This window comes from Aspergillus costaricaensis (genome assembly GCF_003184835.1).
Source record: "Aspergillus costaricaensis CBS 115574 unplaced genomic scaffold BO79scaffold_19, whole genome shotgun sequence".
Classification (NCBI taxonomy): Eukaryota; Fungi; Ascomycota; class Eurotiomycetes; order Eurotiales; family Aspergillaceae; genus Aspergillus; species Aspergillus costaricensis.
Genome location: NW_020291819.1, coordinates 276,964 through 298,889, shown reverse-complemented (window position 1 = coordinate 298,889; position 21,926 = coordinate 276,964). Strand labels below are relative to the sequence as shown.

Below are 21,926 nucleotides of genomic sequence, written 5' to 3'. Positions count from 1 at the left end.
TTTTTTTTTTTTTTTTTTTTTTTTTTTTTTTTTTTTTTGGGACCGCAACTTAGCTAAAAAATAATGCTCAGCAGCGGACTTTGCCGCCTCGCACATTTACCGTGGCAATGCTATCGACTATGGAGACGAGAAGGCTGCCGGTCTCATCATAATACAGCTTATTCACAAGGAGTAACTGATGGATGGTAAAATACGGATCTCAGACTATCTGAGAGGAGAAGAGCTTATTGACTTTTTGGTGCAGACGGAGCTAGGCTCACGTGCTGATCATTTAGCCAAGGTAAATGTATATGTTCGCGGTCATGATGACCCTGGCTAAACTACAAAACTAGCACCCCTTTTGGCCAGACTCCAATGGGCGTCCGACATCATGGAGAGCCAATCATCTGAGGGATTCGTTGACAGATGTTGCAAATTCGAGCCAGGTGAACTACATTGAAAAGTAGGGCTGGCAGTGGTTTAGATACTTGAGCGAAGGAAGATGGGGTGCCCCGTAGCCCTCTGAACGTGGTGACAGCACCATCGGGGTTTTGCCGTGTCCTTGGATATAGGCAAATCGTGACCCGTTGTCGTATATCTCTATCCAAATGAACCTATAAATTTGCATGGCTTTGCAATCCAGTCCTCCTATGGAAGTCTCTACAGAAGCAGAGACTTGCATAAATTGGTGCTATTTATTTACTACTACTACTACTACTACTACTACTACTACTACTACTACTACCATGTATGTCGTACAACGTACATATAGCTAAGTTATCAGACAGAAACTAACTGTAGCTGCTAACTGCTGCTACTGCCACCTGCACAGCATCAAGCAAGGGTCACAAGCATGCTACCGTCACCGCCAGTCCCAACCGATGTAGATGAGGGATTTCCATCGCCAATCAATCAATCCTATTTTCTAGTTAGTAGACAACCCCGCGCCACGACAATCCAGACCAAATATGGGGTTTGGGTGAACCGCGGGACGGATCTGGACTGAACCAGAACCAGTGGTTTAGTTTAGTTTGGTTTAGTTTGTCTACTATCTGCATGCAATGCATCATTCTAGGTAAAGCTGTAAGCTGTAAGCTGCTGAAATAGTGGTAGCTCTATCAATACTGAATATCATACACCATCCAGACCATCAAATCACCGACCAGCGAATTACCCTGCCATAGTAATATGTTCATCGAAGAAAAGAAGATAATTATCTAAATTGTGACTGCGAGGCAGCAGCAGCAGCAGCAGCAGCAGCAGCAGCAGCAGCATCACCGCACCTTGCCTGCCTCGCGCACTTCATGCATAAATCCGTCCTCGTCACCCGCCGAGCCCAACATCCAGTAGTCGCCCATGCCAGACGCCAGCTGCCCCCCTCCGAACCCTGTCGCGGCCGGGGCACTGTGTCGCTCCTGCGTCCGAGTCCCCCCCTGTCGCGGTCCCCAGCTGAGTATGTCCTGCACCGCCTTGCGACTCTGGTCGTCCGGCTTGGTGTACCCAAACAGCTGGGGCTGCAAGCATCCGAGGATCGCAACGGCCGCCCGGATCATGATCCGGTCTCCTTCAAACACCCAGCAGTCCCAGACCCGGCTGAGACGCTCCAAGTCCAGCCCGTTCGTCAGCAGCGACCGGAACATCGGCTCCCAGATCTCTTCGTCGCTGAGTCGGAGCGTCTCGTGCAGATGCGTCGTCAAACGCGGGAATTTGTATTTCAGCGTCGCAGACGCCAGTGAATATGTACGACCGATCGCCCCGCGGTCCAATGTAAGAAAAGCAACAGGGAGTGGCCGGTTGAGCGCGTTGGCCATGGCCAGGAACGCCGACGATGGCGATGGGAACTGCAGGACAAGCAGGGCAGCGATGGTCTAGAATAGTTAGTGATGAATCATGGATGGCATGAAAGAGAACTCACATGCAAGCCACTGACATAGCCCACGTCGCTGCGATACATAGAGTACGCCTGCAACACATCGATCAACGTCTCGCGCAGCGGACCGCCGACTTGAAACAAGTTCAGGTCAGGGAACGCCTTGGACGCATCAGCGTCGATCGCCTCGAACCAATCCCTCATGCGCTTGTTGGTCTCCCCAGAATCGCCCTCGGGCCGCGCCCGCACGTCCTTGGCGCGCTGCAAGGCCTTTTTGTATGTTTCCTCGGAGAGAGCCAGCTCATTGCCGATGGCACGCTGCCAGGTCGAGCCCCGGATCCGAGGCGGCACTCCGCGCCACCATAACTCCCGCGTGCGGGTTTCATTAATGACATTATCCCAATTCGGGTAGACATACTCGTCCCAGATCTGCTGCAGAGTCTCGCGAGTGTTGTCTTTTTCGCATTTCGCGGAAGCAGCCTTCGCCGCACGGCGTTTATCTAGAATGGTCAGTCGTCGAAGATGGCAACGAGACAAGTCACATACCTGCTTCCTTGGCCTGCGCCATCATCCGCTTGTATTCCTTCAAATGCCGTTTCTCCTCCTTCTGGTCCTTCGGAGGCAGCCAGCTGGGCCGCGTCCGGGTCAGAACCTTCTCCTTCTCCTTGCTGGGAGGTAACGGATCAATCATGATATTGGATTTCTGCAACGGGGGCAGCTCAATGGTGCTCTTGGACCCACGCTTGGACTCCTCGCTCGAGCGGAGAGAGGACAGCCCGCTTTGCAGGCGCTCTCCCCGCTGGCGCTGGCGCTCATCGGCGTGGAACTCCAAGGCTTCCGTGATGATCTTGGCTTCTTCCGACAAATCCGACATCATGTTGTTGTACGAGTATGCTCGCGGGTTGCGGGGCGAGATCTGGCCGCGCTCAGGTCCTGCAGAGCTGGAACGATTGTTGCGGGTCGTGGGAGATCGCGAACCGGAAGGCGACCGGGGCACAGTGACATCGGATACCGAATGCGACAACGGCAGGGGTCGAGGACCTGGACTGCGACCGTTGGGGCTGGAGGCCCGGGACGGCGCTCGATCCTGCACCGGCCGCGGGGAGATGGGAACATTCCACAGACTCGCATCCTCGGGTAATTCTTCATCGGAGTCATGGTATTCATCCTCCAAATCCTGCACGGTTTTGCGCGGTCGCTGCCACGAGGGTTTCCGGTTGAGGGTGTGGGTATTGACGGGGGTCAGGGACAGGCTGTGTGTAGACGGCGACGAGCTCAAGCTCGATGTCGGTCGCAGTGGGGAGGAGGAACGCGAACGATGAGGCTTCGTGACTTGGAGGGCGGATTGCTTGGTGGAGGCTGGATCCCGCTGATTGCCGGGGCGGTGCTTGGGACCACGGCCCGGCTGAGCCAAGGTGCCATTGACCTGCTTTGCGGTAGGGTAGGGTGTCTTTGTTTTCGTGGCGGTCAGATCGCGCGTTGTCGCAACCGCCGATTTCTGCATGATGGCCGCTGAAGCTCGGGTGATTCCAGCATTTTCGACGTACGGGGTTGCACCCTTGGTGTAGGAGACATGCACATCATCCTGGAGGTCCACTTCTTCGAAATTGGAGATATCAGTGAAGATGGCCTCGGGGCCGGAGTGTTGCGAGGAGGAACGAAAGGAGGAAGACTTGGAGGACTTGGACCCGGAGAGGTCAGGAGGGGAATTCGGGGTGGTCGTACAAACGGTTGTCATTTCGGCGGGAAAGCTGCAGAGTTCGAGACTCTTCCCAGATGAGAGTAAGGGAAGAACCTCAGGGGATGAACGTCAAGCAGCTGCGTATACCAAGGACGAGAAGAAGACGATATGAACACGTCCGATGGAGTCGCGAATTGAAGACAAAGAAAATAAGCCCGTTATCGAGAACGAAAGACGGGGGTGAAGAGGTGGGATGATCTCCGGATGGTATTAATTAATAGGTGTGTGACGGAAGAACCCCAAGCAAGATGCTGCATGCAATGGAAGCGGCAGAACAAGTGGCGGATCAGAAGATGGTCGGGGGCGAGGCTGTTTTTCTTTTTGCAATTTTGTTTCGTATTATTCTTGTCCTCCTCTTACTATGCACTCAAGGGATTCAGGAGTTAATCGTGCAGCGAGCAGTGCATTTGGGGGCCGGAGCCGAAGGGGGAAGGGGACGGAGAGAGATGAAACGATCCCCGACAAAAACCGAGACAAGAAGCAGATGAGACAAGCAGCGCGGAGGAGGAGATGGGTTGGGAAACGATAGACTAGACTAGACTAAAGCGAAAGACTGGAATGTAGGCGAGATATTAAAGAAAAAGAAAAGGAAACGAAAGTATGATGAGAGAGAAAAGAAGAGCGAGTGATATTTTGAGAGGTGGAATGAATGGGGAAAAAGAAGGTGGAAGAGGATGAATGAAAGCAGAAGAGAAGGAAGAAGAAGAAGAGGAGGAGGAGGAGGAGAAGGGGGATGGGATGGGATGGGATGGGATGGGATGGGATGGGATGGAGATGGGGATAAGATTAGGATGGGGATACAGTAATACTACGTACTAGTCGTAGTTGGTACTAAGGATGGATGCAATCAGACCAGCAAAGAGAGAGAGAGAGAGAAGCTGGCTGCAAACGAGCAACCAGACGGCAGTTCTGGACAAGGTCTGGCCAATCCCACTGGAGGCACTAGATGGCGATGGACTGGCGATCATTGGCTGTCTCTTCCAGAAGGATGTCTGCCTCGAACAGCGCACGGATTAATGGAGGGACGATAATGACCGTGAAATGAGGGTGGATATTCTTCTCACCAGGAAACGGTTCCAGTTAGTCCCGTTAGTCCAGTTCAATCCAATTAGTCGAAGTAGTCGTGGGTAAAGTCACCTCGGAGTGGTATAGTGTTGGTTTGCAAGTTTACTAAAGCATTACCCGCACCGCCACAGCCGAAATGAAGGCTGATACTAACTGGGTTTCCACCCGGTTATTAATTGCCCAGGAGAAAAAGAAAGAAGAAGAAGAAGAAGAAGAAGAAGAAGAGAGACGGAGAGAACTGGAAGAAGTTGCACACAGTCACTAGATACTAGTACTAGTAGCTAGTCTATACCCTGGATAAATCCTCATGACCTTGGATTGGAAAGACTTGTATTGAACTTCATTCCTTTTTGTTGACAATTTACCGTTGATGGGCAACCACACCCGCCCAACTATTTTGCCTCCCCCCTTTTCCAAGGTTCTCTTCCTCCTCTCCCTTCAGGATCCTCCCTTTAGATCTCTCACCCCCTGATCCAATTCTCCGTTGTCCATGGCCACCAGATCCGTGGTATGTATCCTGCCCTGCCCGTCTTTGTTTTTTTGCCCGGCCGACGAGCCGCGGGTCTCCGGACTGGAGTTCTCCCTTAGTCACTATAACTAGTTAGTTAGATAGCTGCTAATTAGATGAAATGGGTGCTAACTGATTAGGGCGTAGTAGTTAGTGAGGGTACCTAAACTACTCCGTACTGGGTACACCGTCCATACTTACTTAGTTACTTACTTACTTACGGTCGCGGTAAGTGCCCGATCGCAGCCAGAAAAACCTCCTCGGCCAATCTGCCTCCACCCCACGACACTAAATCGTTCGGAACCAGGTTTCTTGATCGAATCTCAGGAACTGTCCTGCCCTTTGCACCCTATACCGTAAGATTAATTGGCTACAATTCCTGCATCAGGCTTTTCTGTGCACTTTCCCCCCTCCGTTCCACTCCGAACTGAGTGGGCTTTGAGATCGGACGCCACCCGCATCGGGGAGTGTTTGTGTGTGTGTGTGTGTGTGTGTGTGTGTGCTGTTTCCAGTTCGATACGTAGTACAGAGTAATCCTGTCGTCATGCCCGTTCTCATCCTTCCAAGGCCACCGCATCCAGATTACATCACCCGCTCCCGGTTCTTGCTCTTGCTGTGCTTGCTTGCTCTCTGCAGGTCGACTCTATGCTAGTCTGGACTCTTGCTCATCGGCATCTTCTTTCCCAGCCTATCTACATTCAGCAAGGGGGTCTAGCCTCCCACTCTCGGTCATCTGCTGTCTCTACTCTCTACTCTCTAAAACTTCCAGCCGCCATATGTCGCATTGCCGGTTCGCACCACCTGCCCCAGCTGCCAGGCCTGGGTCTGGGAATTGGGCTGGCTCTCTCGGAGAATGACATCCAGCCAGCCCAACACCCGCGCGTATCGGGCTTGCTTGCGTCCCAGCACGAACCGGAACGCCGCGGCAGCCAGGTATTCAACCTCGCAATGATGCACCCCGCGACCAGCTGCGGCTGGTCCGTTCGCCTCACGTCGGGCTTGGACCATGCGCGTGGCTAGGTGTATCATGTCTCGAATGATTCGAATCACCACCTCGGGGGCTGGGTGCATCTGCCCGGGTGACTTCAAGTATCGGTACATCTTCATTCCCGATATGACGAAGTTTGCATACAGGTTCGACAGGATTACCCCAATCGTGTTGTGTTGCCGATCCAAGTACATGGGATGCATGAGCAGCTTGAAGGAACCCAGCAGTTTGCGGTGAAGAGTCCGGCCCGGTACTCGCGTCAGTTCGACCGTGAGCGAGTTCGAGAGACTAGTGGCCACGGATTGCCCCCCTTCCAGAATGCGCTCATGATCCTTGTAGATCTCTAAAGAACGGGTATCGATCAGACATCCACAGTAAGGGAAAAGCCGAGTATCCACGAGACGCGGGACCTGAATCCCCTCCACAGCGGCGGCGAAGTTGACCAGGCTTTTGGCTGGATTGACTGAGACGCCATAGGCAGGCTGCCCGGGGATCATCACCTGGAGAAAACGCATAGCCAGTGAGGACTCGGTGGTGACGAGTAGGAAGTCGTCAACTAAGCGAACCAGTAAAGCATTGTCGGACTGCAGGAATCCCAGTACTTGCTGCTCCATGTCTGCATAGAATAGGTTACACAGCATGCTCGATAACACTGAGCCCTGGGGAATGCCATTGCATTGCCGAAAGTAATTCCGCCCGAACTTAATTAGATTGTTTCGCACGTGGTCATCGAGGAGGTCGAGTAAATCTTCCGCATTGAATTCTCTCTGCATGAGCGTGTCGACAAAGACGGTGTTTCGCCTCTGGCTGGTCTCGCCGTTGGTCACCGCCTCTGCCAGGTGCTGTGGCCTTGCAGCAGGGGCTGCTCTACCGACAAATCGCCGCCTAGCCTTGCTTGGTCGTTCGTGCGATGGCCACAGGATGTTGAACTCATCAGATGGCGTCATTTCGACGTGCTTGGTATAATGGTAGGCCGCTTCAGTGATCAATTTTTCAATAAGATGGACCAGGCTTTGCTGAGGGATTGTATCAAAGCAAGACTGGATATCGAGTTTGACAAAGTACAGTGGAGGCACTGAGCCCTGATTCTGTAGGTGTCTTTTGAAGTTCTTCAATTGGGAATATATCTCCCCAACTGACTGCACACATGAGCCTAGTTTGGACGGCGCTCGTGTCTTCTCGTACTGGAGCATGCTATGAATCGGGGCAACAACCGAATTGACACTCCAGAATTTACCGCATTTTGCGTGGCCCGCTAGTACAGGTTTTCGCTTGAGATTTAAGAGAGGGCGAATGCCTGTTGATTTAGGCAAGAGTCGTAAGGAGCCATATCCCATACCGCTCTTCTCTAATCTCTTCTCTACCACACGCTGGGCTGTGGCTGGCTCCAACTCTTCGAAAACGCCAGCCTTGAGCTCAAGTATCGGTCTTTCAGTCAGCTGATACCAAATGTCGTGCCGGAAATAGAACAAACGGTTTCGACCAGACTGGGACTCGGTGACATAGAAGTTGGCACGGATGAGTGGTATTAGGATTGAGTCGAACAGGTAGTACACAAACTCATGAAGTAGCTCCGTTCGCTTCTCGAAGTCGGACCTCGACAGCTTGTGTGGTAAGGGATTGAATGCTTGTCTTGTATTGGAAGGAGGCTCAAGCCAAGGTATACAAGTAACCTGAAAATATACAGTTAGTATTGGAAGACAAGGATGTGGTTGTGATTGTCAATGAACCTTGATCCCCTGGCACACATCCTGAAGACTCGGATTTTCAAAACGTCGCATTTGCACGAATTGATCGACATGCTTCAGGATTTTAACTTGATGCAGAATTCTGTCCTGACCAGTTCCGTAGAATTGAGGGGGAATCAGGTTCTTCACGACAGCTCTGCAGAAGGCGGAGACAGATGAGGCAGGCGTCGCATAGTCGGTCAAGCTGAGCTTCGGTGCTTGTAATTTTGGCATGTCGCTGATACTGGGATCTACCGAGGGACTACCATCCGGAATTGAAGAAGATGCCTGCTGGCAGGAAAGTCCTGGTTGAGTGATCAAAGACTCTGATGCTGACATTTTGTTATCATCGAACGGCTCAGGGCCGAGTTTCCACGGTCCAATACGCTACATTATTAGCATCACCCTACAATTTTATCAGTAATTCTGCGAGCATACCTCTGAAGGACAATAATAATTGAGCAAATGCACATAGGAACAATGCTTATTCCGGTTCTGCAACTGCTGGACCAATTCTACAGCCTTGCCTTGAAGTCGTCTTGGGATCGTGATATCTGAGTGTGAACGGGCTCGCTTCGTCTTCTCTAATTTTGCAATCTCATCTTCGCGATAAGCATAATCTTTGAATATATCTTGTCCATTCGGCACGCTCGAGAAGACATTGTGCAAGCCAAACTGTTTGGGAAATATGTATTTCAACACATGAGTAGTGTGTGCGAGCGATGTGGAAGAAGGGAAACGGCTCAGAACATCTGCAATGTTAGCCAAGGGGCCAAACTATTGATCTTGGCTGACTCACGACTCTTCATCCCAAACTGTATCTTTCCTTTCGAATCAAGCACTGGAGAAGCATACAGAATACGTCGGCGATGGAAGACAACAGGAGATGGCTTCTGTGTGGTCGGCTTGCAGTCAGAAGTGCTTGTATTCATTCTCGTCTCCTTGCGATCAGACGCTGGTACAGGGTTGCTTGTCACAGAGGAAAGTGCACATTTTGGAGCCAAATGGCTCTGAGGCACCTTGTTTACAGGTTCAAGTGTTGATAGAGGGAGTCCTAGATTGCCATCTTAGTAGTGTACTGTACTCCCTATGGAGCTGGCTTACCACTTAATTGGAAATAAATTCCTCTTTGCTGATCAACGGCCACAAATATTCCACAATCCAGGAGAAGTTTTAGCATGATCTCTTCTCCGTTGCCTCCCAACAAACCAAGCACTTCTGTCCATGGCGCCCGCTTCAGTTGCTGAACACTGTCATTAGGGAACTGCACCTCGAGGCCTGAGATACTGCATGAGATCGTTCGCTTCCTATGAGCAGGATGCACGCTCTCACGTCTGAAGCCCCGTGTCAATAGATGAAGGGGCCTTTGACGGGAGAATTTGTCACGACTGAACAGAGAGGATATGACGAAATCTACAAGCTTTGGTGTACCGTCAGTACCTATCGAGCCAATCCAGAAAAGTGGATTGTACCTCTGCCTGAGCACATGCTGGTCCAGTGTCCGTGCTGGTTTGTTCAGATCTGGACTGCGACTGCGTAAATGCAGCTAGCTCTTGCCGGCGCTTTTCGTTGCATGTCGGATGCGAGTCGGTCAATATGCCTATCAGCGTCGTATCAAGAAATCTAGCAAGTTGTCCTGAGCCACCATCGTCATTGGTCTCGACAGGAGCCTGCTCATGACGTATTGACACAATTCTCCGACGGCGGGATTTGGAGGATAGGGGTATTTGGCGTAGAAGGTACTGTCTCAGCGTTAAAACCTGAGAATAGTATAGTGAGATGACTGGATGGGAGTGCCCTGCAACATCATCACGAGCCAGGCTGCGCTGTCCCTTGAAACAAGTGGATGCTGGAGAGGTGCATGGCTGCGACAGCCTGTCCAGCGCACGGTCACCCTTAAGGGGTCTCTTCCTCTTCTTGCCCATTAGGAAAGAACTTGAATCAATCAGGACCAGTTCGCTTAATGCAAGCGACTGTCTGCCTCACATGGATGGGTGGTCTGATTATTACATTTGGTATGACGGCCAGGTGTTGTGATATGCCCCAAAAGGGAAGCGCGCTGAGACGCGCTCCGGCAACGCGACAGCCGGGGATCACGGGAGCAGCCGTCCTTACCGACCTTCTGCAACCAGTCAACCAATACCGAATTTGCTACGGATACCCCTACTTACTTTGCTGATTGCTCATTCTGCCATGTCGGTTTGCCAGGGCCCAGGAACTTAGAGCCACTGCTTCTTTACTCAGGGTCATTCGCCAGCATGAACGAAAACCAACCCCTTTAGAGATGACCCAGAGAAGCCGAGTCGAAACCCGCAAGCGATCGAAGAACATGGGGCGCCATGTTTGGGAGTGAAACAATTCTCCACTCGCCAGCGCATATCCCGAGAACAACGGTCAATAATCGAACCTTCCAAGCGGTAGCTCGATAGGAGACGTTCCTTAATGGGAAGCCTGGTAAGGCAACAGAACCACTGCTTCTGTTTGAAGTCGAACTCTATTTAGTTTCTTGCCTGCGTCGTCGAACTATTCGAAACTATCGGCTTCGTTGGACTATTGTTCACTCAAACTTTCAGAGCGAAGCTCCTCCTGAAACGAGTTCTGGGAACGTAGATCGTCAGGGTAAGGCGGCTATCTACAGGCAACTCTCAAGAATAAATTCTTGGGAGCGCGGGTCACACGTTCTGACAGAAAACCGTCAATAGAAGCGGATTATAAAAGGATCCCTTGCTCCATATAGGCTACCACAATCCCACTGGTCATTGGCGGCATCGGATCAGTAATGCTCGCTTCTCGAAGGGAAGATCTGTAAGCGACCGCCGATCTTTGCCAACTCCTGCTCGGCGGTTCATAGTTTAACTGGTTGGTGCACGGAAAGATTTTTCCTTTTCATGACCTCAATGAAAAAACCGACACATCACGAGTTGACCGAGCTAAGGAGCTCTTCACTTTTCAGCCGTAGGATGTGTAAACCTTAAAAGACTACATTGCAGGCGGCAGAACAGAGCCTGGCGTGTCCGTCAAAGGGATGGCGGATGCAAGAAGGCGACATCCGGCGGGCCGTCGGGTGACCAGCTCCTCCGTCAGTGGTTGAAATTGGATTAACTCATTACCATTGCATTATTGCGACCGGGAAGATATATCGTACTAGCAAGGGTGAAGGCGTAAGACTGATTGAGTCTGAGAGGGAGATACACTTACACAAGAGAGGACCACTTGGGTAGATTCGGTTCCGTGTGCCCCACCCATTTTTTTCCTTCGTTTTTCTTTCCTTTCTCTTTTTCTTCCTCTCTCTCTCCACTCACCATGCCTTCATTTTCAAACGGAAAGTGAAAACGACATTGTTCGCTAATGCTGGAACTCGGATCCGGATTGCGGACGAGACTGGGTTGGAAAAGGAAAGAAAATCTATCCAATCAGACTGAATTCCCGTCGATCCCTTGTTCCTGAAGACACCGCCGGATAAGAATAGAAATCATAATGAGGTTGTGTTCAACTATCGTAGCCACGGTGCTCGCACGGACAAGGATGGGGGAAGCTGAGCCAGATCCTTGGAACGACGGCGGTCTAGAAAGGTCGCCGCTAGGCTCTAGCAAGTAGTAGTACCAAGAACCAGCATTCCCGACGGTGGTCAATCAATCGCAATTGATTGCGTCCCCACCGCGTCAGCCTCTCTCGCCTTGCGGAGTCTGGGGGGTTCAGTTTTCTTTTCTGCTACAGGCTGGCTGAAAACCACAGCCCCTGGTAGGCTTGCAAAGCATGTTGACAGACAGTTCCATCTCCTGTCTCTGTCTGTTGGTACCTGATCCAAGTCCCGAAGCCCTGGTTTTGCAAACGCCTCCCCCGGAGGAAGGGGTGAAGTATCGAGAAAAGAGCACTCCGTAGACGAACAGAATGTAGAATGTCGCTGCATGAAACTGCCGATTGCCCCGTATAATTATATCATGCAAATCAGTCCGTGGTACTTTTCATCCTAACTGCAAGGACGCCCAATTGCCCACGGCTGTGAAATAAGCGGTGTAGTGGTAAGGGCCTGTCCTATCTCAAAGGACGTCCTTTGTTAGTCCGTGTCGGCGATGGTATCTTAGCAGTGCCGGTAAAAAGGACGGGACTTGTTGAAAGCAGTCGAGGTTACTCGTCCATTCAGATTGCAACACGATGCTCCGTACTAGTGTCACGTATGAGTACAAAGTATATCCATCCACGGAGCACTCTAAACTAAATTAGACTCTTCCACGACCACCCAAGACCGGGCCTAGTGGAGCGAAGCAGGTACGTCATGATTATTGTTGCAGGCGGTGACATGCGAACGGGATATTGACAGATGCATGCTACATACCAGAGCAGAAGCAATAGACTCGACTGCTATGCGTCCCGCAGGCATAATCTGCTGCTTCGGATCAATTTAACCAGTAGCGATTCATCTCTGAAGACTGAAGGACAATCGGAAAAATCAAAGTCACTGTCAGCCGTACTTACGGCACTGGATAAAAATAAGGCAGACTTGTCAATGATTATGCAAACCAACGAATCTACATGGGTTGTGCAGTTGGTTGGTGTGTGTGGAACAGAATTCACACTTCGTGTATGATAAAGACACATTGGCAGCAGGTCGGCTGGTTCGGGATAGGCTGATAAGGCGCGGCACATATCCTTTCTACCTCATGAGGACTTTCCGCAGGTAGTAGTACTTAATCTACTAGACCTACAGCAGGCCAATAGTATGGCTCGTTCAGGTGTCACAATAGGCACTTTTATGTATTATGTCCCACTCGAATACACCTATAAAGGCATGCTCGTGTCGTTGGGACTGGCTCGATGTAGTTATTCCGACTCACCGACATGGCAGATATGACCCCTTTCCTCCTCCCTTGCTCCCACGGTGCCACTGTCAAACGGATGGGAAAGGCAGAGACGGAGTGCACTTTCTATCCAGGAGGGAGAAGACGGATGATCACGGGGGATATCCACTTCAATCATCCCATGAGAGGAGTCACATCTCCTATACGCAAAGGTGCCACCTACCTTTCAGGGATAGACAAATTGATAGTACTAGCAATAGTAGGTATTTTCTGATTCAACATCGTAGATTGTATGCTATTATCTGTCACGTCTTCATGGAAAGAAAAGTACTCTTCCATGCAGTAACTGACTCGAGCAATCAGACAGTGGAACTTCATCGGCTGGTTTAGAAGCATCAGACAATAGATTACTGTATTGTGTATGTAAGTCGTATGCAGTACGCACCCAATACGTAAGGTACAAGGATGATGGGTTAAGCATTGAGCACAAGCATATCATAAAGCGAACATGGTCATCAATGATCCTATACATTTGCCAGAGAAAACAGGACCCAACGTAGACATTGCCATTTTTAAACCGAACAAGGGAAATTTCGACGAAGGAGAAACCCCTCAACTAATATCTTTCTTTCCCGAGAAGATTGGACGACCACGGGCTTGAGAAGAGTAATCAAACAAAGACTGGCGCATGAGACCGAGTCCCATGGTACGCAACGCAGGGAATGAACGGCCGGATCATGTAATCAAACTCTCTGCCCTTTGCATTTCCCTTTTCTTCCCTTGTGTCAAACGATCTAGAAGAAATTTTCTTCTCTAGAACGTCTCCTGATCCGAAGACTGATAAGGCGCTAGCATGCCTCGCAGCGGATAGGTCTTTCCCTTCACCATATAGCCCTTCCTTCTGCCTCACTAAATGCAGACTGCGGGAAAGCCGGCCACTAATCGGTGGGATCGGCAGTAAATGGTGATCTAGATAGTAGATAGATCTTCAAATTTTGCCAGTCTGATTCCCTCCCCCCTGGGGCTGTTATCTCTGTTTACAATTTACATACAGGGAAGGCCAGGATGTGGCCACAAGATGGATCAAATACCGACTTTTCTCGAACTATTCAAGCGAATGAATGAGTTTACTAGTCGGCTAGTTATCTATCAACTCTAATCTGCTTCGTCATCTAAGCACATTAAGCCGTCTCTCAAAGATCTAAGACCTGGACTAGACCGCCGGCTAGTGTCCGTTCTCCGTAGCGAACAGGTCGTAGTACTTAAGTAAGTGGCCAGGAGTTTCAGGTATTGACAATACCGTACACAGCGAATCTTTCCTTTGATGGACCAGAACCTTTCGGATGTACAGGCCCATTTTTTCGGGCCTGAGTGGGAGGGGGGAGGGGGAATGAGACTGAATGGGCATCAGACATTGAGACCCTCTTTTACTTACCCTTTTACTGCTCTTTTCCCTTTTCTCATTCGATGTCTTGTGTACGATTCATTCGTCTTGAATTTTCTCGGCTAGCTTGGGTTGGTTTTATTACTTAGTTATGTCGTTTTGAAGAATCATCGCTTTATTGCACATCCATAGTTAACCGTAGGATGCATCCTTGGGTTGGCTCCAGCTTTCCGATTGTCCCTCTCTCTTTCTCTCTTGTTCCTCTTTCCCCCCCTCCTCTGCCTCCTCCAATTAATTAATTTGTTCGCCGGCCCCTAATCCACCTTCTCCGCACCCACACCCAAAACTGTCGCAGCTACTAATTAATACCCAATTTAGTATGGAGTAATTCTTAGTAGGAGGGCCATCGTAAGTAACTTAGCCTGCTAAAACTAGATCGAAAAAAAAAAAAATAAAACAAATAAGAAATAAAAAATAAAAATAAAAATAAAAAACGGAAAAACCAAATAAAAATAAAAATAAGTAGAAACACGGACACTTTCAAACAGGGCTGCTGGTTGTTGGCCCACCTGCAGCCCTTCTCAATCGACAGGACCATCAGGCCGATTCTGGGCTCGTCGCCCATGATTTCTATTTGATGAGTATCATGTTGCTACTGACCCTACCTGTTCGTCATCCCCGTTCTCTATTCCCTACTCTTTCTTTCTTTCTTTCTTTCTTTCCTCCTTCTTTTTCCCTCGTCTTATTATTATTATATTATTATTACTGCAGTCTTACCCTGTCACTTTGACCTCAGCAAACCCCTCCCCCGACCCGCTTGTAACGGACCTTTTCGCTTTTCCCCCTCCTACTCCTCCTCACTCCCCTGTTAGACGCCGTGCAAACATTCGTCCCGCCCGTCTTACTTGGGCCTGTCATCAGGGTTCCCTTTTCCTTCGTTCCGCCTGTGCTGTGTCATTGTTCCTCTTAGTCGTTGTCCTTCCCAACGGAATTTACCTTCCCACCCTACCTTGTTCACACCACACCCTCCCCTGGAACTTGTCCCGATAATCATCCATCGGGCTTCGGTTTCCTTCGCCTCTTTTCCATTTGGAGGGGTTGGTCAATAGTGGGACAATTCCTCCGGTCCTTAGCAGACGGGTCGAGGATCGTCCCCCACTGCTGGCTTGGTGATCACATTTGATCTCAAATATGACGCCGTGCTCGGGTGGTACTACCCGGTGACGATTGTGCCTTGTAGTTCTGGCCGGTTAACCTGCAATAGCATCTGTGACCTACCAGCTGTGAACAACGCATCGCAAGATTAGCACCCTTGAACTGGAGCAATCACAGCCAACCAATCTGCTGGGTACTTCCTTTCCCTTTTCATTCTTTTTCTAATTCCCCATCATTATGATTCCTTCGAGAAATACACAAAGGAGCATCCCGCTGATTCTCTGCCTGAAGAATGCAAGATGTCCGAGGGTGATGTCGAGCACGTTTCTGGCCTCTTTGACGGCAGTCCCCGTCAGTTCCAGCGCCTATCCTCCCAAAGCACCACCGACTATTTCTATGACGCCCTGTCGAATGGCTCTCGCGAAGACCATCTAGCCGCCCTGTCCTCCACTCCTGTTCCTCTGTCCGGTAAAGCGTATCCCACTCAGCCGGGTCTCACAAACCTGCAACCTTTCCCTACACCTACCAGCATACCCCCGGCAGATCATCCCAACAGTTACGATCGGTCTTCACCTGATCCAGACGACTATTATCGCCCACACCTGCCCACCGTGGCCACAAACGACGAGCAAGATCTCGACCTGAGCGGCGGTCATCCCATGGTGGAAGTGGGCAGTGACGCAGCCGCAGATAACCACCCCCCGAAACCTTTCCAACGTGTGTCTTCAGTACCGATACACTTGCTCGAATCCACGAATACTAGTCTGGGCCAGTATCGTTCCGCTTCCGATTCATCATATAAAGGCGTTGGGCACGAACCTGCCTGGGGATCATCGGTGCGGGCCTCGGCGGCGAGATCGGGGCAGACATCCTTCAAAGATCTTATCAACAAATTCAACAACAACGTCGACCAAGTCCTTCCTGTTCCTTCCACATCCTCAGTCCGGTCGCGGGTAACCTCGAGAGCTGCCAGCCCGACCAGTCCTACCCAGTATTCTTCGCAATCTAGAGCCCTCCCTCGCCAGCGCGAGACACCCAACCTTTCGTCGAGGCCACAGTCTGGCCACTGGCAACCTAGGAGTGTATTCGACACAGAGTCTTCGCCAGACCTTCTTGCAGCTTCACTGAGGACGGCTAGTATTGATGGCAATCATTCGAGTAACTTCGCTCCATCAGATGCGATCCCTCGACGACCTACCCTTGGCGAACCGCTTCGAATTGACACGAGTCCGCAGATTCCTGGATATGGAACTTTGTCGACGATACGGCGTCGAGGTTCTGACGGGATCATTCCTAGCCCGAATCCAGCTTTCCTAGACCCTTTCGATCCGTCGGCTGGTGTGACGCCGCTGACACCCACTGCGTGGTACCTAGGACGCACACCATTTTTGGAGTCCGTCAGTACCGGGTCAAATACAAACACTCACCGGAGGACGAAGAGTGATATTCCTGGAAATTGGTCGGTCGAGGTGGGAGCGAGTCCTCCCGACTCCCACATGGCGGTCCCGGCCCCCTTGCAGGCCAATTCCCAAGCATGCCCAGACAACAGCCCGCATACCCCAAAATCACGCATTCCGATTTCATCCCACCGCTTGAACTCGCCTTCCGTTTCAGACGAGTCTCCTCCCCCTTCAAGAGCCGGCACTCATTCCGGAAACCGTACTGCCGTTCAAGTCCATCTGCCACCAAAAGGCACCAGCCGCCTTCCCAAACCCTCGCCCAAATCCCCGCGTGATATGCCGAAAAATGATCAACTACCAGGTTATGCTGCATCACCACGCGCAAAGCGGGAAATGGCTCATGGTCGGTCGCGCCAGCAGCTTCCTGAAAGAAATGCGCTATTAGAAGCCTACATTGCCGCTCCTCCTCCGAAAAAGTCACCCCCTCTACGCAGCTCGCGACCACGCCAGCCTATAGCACATACTCAATCGTCTCGTTCGAAAGTAGTCGAAACGGTATCAAACTTTCAGAGGCAGATCAACCGCGATCGGGAATACAGGAACTCCCGGGCGCGCGAACGAAGATTGCCGGAGCTCGGCCATGTCGATTTCGCGACTAGGCGACAGAAGATACAACAGGCTTTCAACCGTACCGTCGAAGAGAATGAGCGAAAAGAGGAGAAAGCTGCTGAACTCAGACGTCAAGCAAATGCCCAGGAAGATAAGCTCGAATTCGCTCGCGCATCCACCCCTGAATCACCGCAACCCACGGAGAGTGAAGTACAGCCTTCTCCCCACGCCGAGGATAGCGCGACCGTCATTGAGGAGGCAGCAGAAGCCCCGACTGAGGAGGTAGACCAGGTATCCGAAACGCAGGACTCTCGGCCACTTCCCGAGCTCCATGTCGACACTGACATCCCTACTACACTGGAGAATGTAGACGGCGCTTCTGATGCACACCTAATGACCATGGATTCCCCAACTCTGGGACACGCAGCGATAATAGAAAGGGACTTGACATATGAGCCCAAGTCTCACGCTCCCCCCGCGTCTGATGTTACCTCGGAGTCTAACGAGACCCATGTGACTGCTTTCGATACCGAGCCCCAAGTTGAGCTGTCACGACAAGACCTACATACTTCTCACAGGACTCTGTTGAGTCAGATCATGAATATTCGCGAGTCCAGTCCAAGCAGCTCGTCATGCGATGAGCAGGAGTGTAGCTTCTCCGAGAACGATGAGAGGGATGCCTTGCCTACTAGGTTAAGAAATGCTTTCGCTTTCGATGATCAAGCAGACAGCAGCGATAACCCGGAGTCATGTGATATTTACATGCGACATGGTCCGATGAACGGCGAGACATCTAATCGTTGGAGCATGAGTTCTTGGTCTTCATCCCTTCGCAATCAGCACTCCGTCGACGAGCAATGCGACCACAGTGGAGATGACTTCTCCCAGCTACAACAGTGCACTGAGGACAGTGAGGTCGCGACTCAGTCCTGCTCTGCATCTTCTAGCACCCCGTCAATAACCGACCATCAAATACTGCGCTCCGCATCTCCAAAGAAGAGAAGCGCGAATGATGGGAGACAAGAAGCGATGTCTCACCCGAATGGCTTTGCATTTTCTAACGCTTCCAGCTTAGCAAGGCTAGGTGGCTGGGATTCGAAGAGGGTTGGACAACTCTATCTGCAGGAGCTGGCAAATGGCAGGAGTCATGGGCTTCCGTTGCCAGCAATCCGCGCCTCTCCGGAGCCATCACAGACATATTCGGACAAGAAGGTAGATCAGGGATCCGACAGTCTAACTGATGATCCGGTCGTTGTATCTCGTATACGGGACCCTCCTGCTTTGGAACGACCGGGACATACAGCAAGTCTAGTTTTGCGTGACGACTGGGAGCATGCCTCCCCTTCGATTATGGACTGGATGCAAGTTGCTGCTGCTGAGGATGAGTCTGCTTTGCAGGCACAAAACGGCGACACAGGTCCTGTACATTTTAGTGCTACAACTCCCCGGCTGGTTACCCCGAATCATCAATCTTCCTGTTCAGAAGAGGCCGATGAAGGATTAGGTCTGGCTATCAAGGTGCATCAGCCTCAAGAGCTTGACTCCCACGAAAAGCAGTTGCCGTCAGTCCCTGAGCCACCAGACGAAGACATACCGACCTTGAATGTCGCCCCGCAACAGCGAATGCAACCGCCTTCAAATGTCAATGTCACAGAGCAACGCCTAAGTACTATCATATCTGGCATCTTTGCGCCATTGGATCCTGTTCAGAGCACTGGTAGTAGCGAGGATTCCTCTCTTCGCAGGCTGGACCCTATACCGTCTCCCCAAACATTTGACTCGTCTTCCACCTCGCTGGTTCCTTCAACATCAGAGCCATCCCGCCTTAAGGCACAATCACCATCTCCGGAGCAACGTCGGCTCAAAAAGCGCCGGCATGTGATCAAGGAACTTGTCGATACAGAGTACACTTTCGGACGAGACATGAAAGTCGTCGACGATATCTACAAAGGAACCTCGAGTTCTTGTTTAGATCTTTCCTCGGAGGACGTCAAGATTCTATTTGCGAATTCCGATCAGGTCGTGCAATTCTCGATGGCGTTCCAAGATGCACTGAAGGAGGCAGCTAAGAGCGTTTACGTGATGCCCAAGTCCCAACGCTGGAGTAGCAAGCGTAGTGCCCGCCATCACACTTCTAGGACTGACTCCGAGAATTCGAGCACGGCGGGCATATCCGACCTGGACAAAGATAAGATGACATACATTGGTCAAGCCTTCATGAATCAAATGAGCTACATGGAGAAGGTCTATGCGGATTATTTGAAAAATCACGATGCTGCTAACAAGAAGCTCCAGACACTGCAGCGCAACCCTAAGGTTGCTATCTGGCTCAAAGAGTGCCGAGACTGGGCTTCAGACCTAACGACGGCGTGGGACTTGGATTCTCTCCTGGTGAAGCCAGTGCAAAGAATTCTGAAATATCCCCTTCTGTTGGCCGAACTGCTCGACTCCACGCCCGACGACCATCCCGACCACCCGGCACTTGTCAATGCCCTAGAGGAAGTCACTAATATCTCTGTGCGTATCAACGAGATGAAGAAACGGGCAGACCTGGTGGGGCAGGTGGTCGGCCGCAAACGCAAAGAGTCCGATGTGAGGGCAGGCCTGTCGAAGGCTTTCGGGCGACGTACCGAGAAGTTGAGGCAGCAGGTCGGCCTCTCTGACATGGTCGAGGACAAGGAATACGATACACTGACCCAGAAGTTTGGAGACAACTTCTTCCAATTGCAACTTGTCATGCGCGACGCAGAAATGTATACACGTGAGGTGCAGACCTCCATGGACGGACTCAATGAATTCGTTGAGGCGATCCAAGGGTTCGTCAATGTTTCGCCATCTAATTATGCAGAGTTGGAAGGAAGGTGGCGTGAGTTGAAGACCACTGTTGCGGACATAATGACCGTGGCATTGCCTGAACACGTAAGTGGAGCCTCCCAGACTCTAACCCCTTTGGTAGTGCTTTCATAGCTAATTCGTGAATATCATACAGATTGCGGTTGTGCGAAAGAGTGTCATTGACCCGATGGTCACGTTGCTCAAGCTCCACGATGGTCCTCAACGAGTAATGAGAAAGCGCGATAAGCGCCTCATGGACTATGCCCGCTTCAAAGGCGCGAAAGAGCGAGGTGACAAGCCTGATAAGAAGACTACCGAACAAGGAGAGCAATTTGTGGCGCTCAACGAGACCCTCAAGGATGAGCTTCCAAAGCTCTACGCCCTGACTGCCAAATTGATGGAGGCGTGTCTCAAAAACTTCGTGCACATACAGACTACTTGGTTCCGGCAGCTACAGCACAAGCTTGGTTCTCTATTCGAGTCATTTCCGGAAGACATCCAGAAGATCGTGGAAGACTGGTCCTGCAATTTCAACTTCTCTGAATCGCAGGTCCTATCACTGGGCATCTGCAATGGCTCCCTGCTTGCTGATACTGTCAACCTTGTCAACTTCAATACGCCTTCAACAGGGGCCACCATCAGCTCGCCGCGGCGGCCTTCTACGGTCAATAGTGTTAGTACGCGCGTGGGATCGACAATGGAGGATTCGCCCAAGGTGTCTCAAGAGTTTGGCAATGGCAGTCATTCGTTCCACTCGCCCAGCTTTGATACTCAATCTCAGGTATCCACTGGCCGCCACCGGGCAGATTCCACCTTTTCGGGCCGTACGGGGCATGAGACGGCCGAGATCCCACGAAGTCAGATGCTGCAGCAGATCACTAGCGCTTCAACCACGTCTGTGCCAGCTTCGACCTCCACCACCGAGGCATTCCCGAGCCTACCCCGGCTCAGTCTCGACTCACCGTTCCTGGTGGACGTTATTGGTCCTTCGAGTGATGGGAACGATGGCGCAAAGGCCGAGGAGCTGCCCATGTCTCCTGACGGACGGTACTCGGGATTTTTCTCATCAGCGATGCCAATGTCAGACAACCCCCAGGATAACGCACCAACTCATAACGAACCTCCCCATGAGCCAGCGGTGCTCTTCCTCGCGGCAAGCATCTATGAGTTCAATATCGACCGCGCACGACGCGAGGCTGGCTATCCTTACCTGACTTATGTGGTCGGAGAGATTTTCGATGTCATTGCGGAGAAAGGAGAGCTCTGGCTCGCCAAAAATCAGGACGACCCTACCCATCAAGTTGGATGGATTTGGAATAAGCACTTTGCAAAGCTTTCAGCCTGAGATGCAATTTGCAATCAACGTCCTTTATCATTATATTTCCCACGGGGAAATTTCTGACAACGTGCGCCAATTTTGGCAGGGGCCTAGGCCCCCAACGAGCTCTGTTTACCAGCTCGTCACCCTCTGTTTTTGGCCCATGTTGACCTGGCGTCTTCTACGGCGCGCTACCTAGCATTTGCCTTATAATCTGTTGTTTCTTTGTTTGCTTACGTTCAGCGGGTCGGGTAGGATATAGTGTTGGCGAACTATCTGGTTTATCTGATTTGATGTTATGTTGAATGTTGAATCTCCGGACTGACTGGATGGAAGATCGGTGACCATGTGTGCTCCAGGAGAGTTTGATATTACTTTCCTGACAATTGTTGCGTCGGACGAAAGATGTTAAGATGTACTTTTAGATACCCCTTGCTTGAAGTGAATGAATTGCTTAGCGTGTGCCTCTTACAATATTATTCTTCATATATAGAACCCATGTTTACCCAACAATCTATGCATCTTCAATATCCTTAGTGGAATAAGAA

General features: G+C 51.0%; 4 protein-coding genes across 4 annotated transcripts; 1 reads left to right on the top strand and 3 right to left on the bottom strand.

Annotated features, from left to right (window-relative positions):
- Positions 1-1,253: 1,253 nt before the first annotated feature.
- BO79DRAFT_149840 (putative TBC domain protein) lies at positions 1,254-3,587 on the bottom strand (the record flags this gene model as incomplete). Its single annotated transcript, XM_025678600.1, has 3 exons — positions 1,254-1,847; positions 1,895-2,349; positions 2,396-3,587. The coding sequence occupies 3 exons, from the start codon at positions 3,585-3,587 to the stop codon at positions 1,254-1,256; spliced, it is 2,241 nt and encodes a 746-aa protein (XP_025538653.1).
- A 4,833-nt stretch (positions 3,588-8,420) lies between these two features.
- BO79DRAFT_22335 (telomerase reverse transcriptase) lies at positions 8,421-9,875 on the bottom strand. The gene is made up of 4 exons (XM_025683599.1): positions 9,351-9,875; positions 8,983-9,298; positions 8,678-8,932; positions 8,421-8,620 (listed from the first exon to the last, which is right to left on the bottom strand). The coding sequence occupies exons 1-4, from the start codon at positions 9,801-9,803 to the stop codon at positions 8,574-8,576; spliced, it is 1,071 nt and encodes a 356-aa protein (XP_025538652.1). The 5' UTR covers positions 9,804-9,875; the 3' UTR covers positions 8,421-8,573.
- Positions 9,876-11,291: 1,416 nt separating this feature from the next.
- On the bottom strand, positions 11,292-14,034 carry BO79DRAFT_229309 (uncharacterized protein; the record flags this gene model as incomplete). Its single annotated transcript, XM_025684030.1, has 9 exons — positions 11,292-11,442; positions 11,647-11,782; positions 11,854-11,913; positions 12,714-12,845; positions 12,897-12,900; positions 13,328-13,358; positions 13,388-13,597; positions 13,719-13,771; positions 14,014-14,034. The coding sequence occupies 9 exons, from the start codon at positions 14,032-14,034 to the stop codon at positions 11,292-11,294; spliced, it is 798 nt and encodes a 265-aa protein (XP_025538651.1).
- A 1,230-nt stretch (positions 14,035-15,264) lies between these two features.
- BO79DRAFT_22300 (putative Rho guanyl nucleotide exchange factor) lies at positions 15,265-21,577 on the top strand. The gene is made up of 3 exons (XM_025683583.1): positions 15,265-15,409; positions 15,508-20,144; positions 20,215-21,577. Exons 2-3 carry the CDS (start codon positions 15,516-15,518, stop codon positions 21,403-21,405), a joined length of 5,820 nt encoding a protein of 1,939 aa, XP_025538650.1. The 5' UTR covers positions 15,265-15,409; positions 15,508-15,515; the 3' UTR covers positions 21,406-21,577.
- The last annotated feature ends 349 nt before the right edge of the window (positions 21,578-21,926 follow it).

What these genes read in the sequence shown, in the direction of transcription:
- BO79DRAFT_22335 (XM_025683599.1), bottom strand. Translation starts at nt 9,803, where the DNA reads ATGGGCAAGAAGAGGAAGAGACCCCTTAAGGGTGACCGTGCGCTGGAC. An exon ending in CAGCATGTGCTCAGGCAGAG is followed by an intron (nt 9,299 to 9,350) that starts GTACAATCCACT and finishes GGTACACCAAAG; the next exon opens with CTTGTAGATTTCGTCATATC. An exon ending in AATTTATTTCCAATTAAGTG is followed by an intron (nt 8,933 to 8,982) that starts GTAAGCCAGCTC and finishes ATGGCAATCTAG; the next exon opens with GACTCCCTCTATCAACACTT.
- BO79DRAFT_22300 (XM_025683583.1), top strand. Translation starts at nt 15,516, where the DNA reads ATGTCCGAGGGTGATGTCGAGCACGTTTCTGGCCTCTTTGACGGCAGT. An exon ending in CCGTGGCATTGCCTGAACAC is followed by an intron (nt 20,145 to 20,214) that starts GTAAGTGGAGCC and finishes AATATCATACAG; the next exon opens with ATTGCGGTTGTGCGAAAGAG.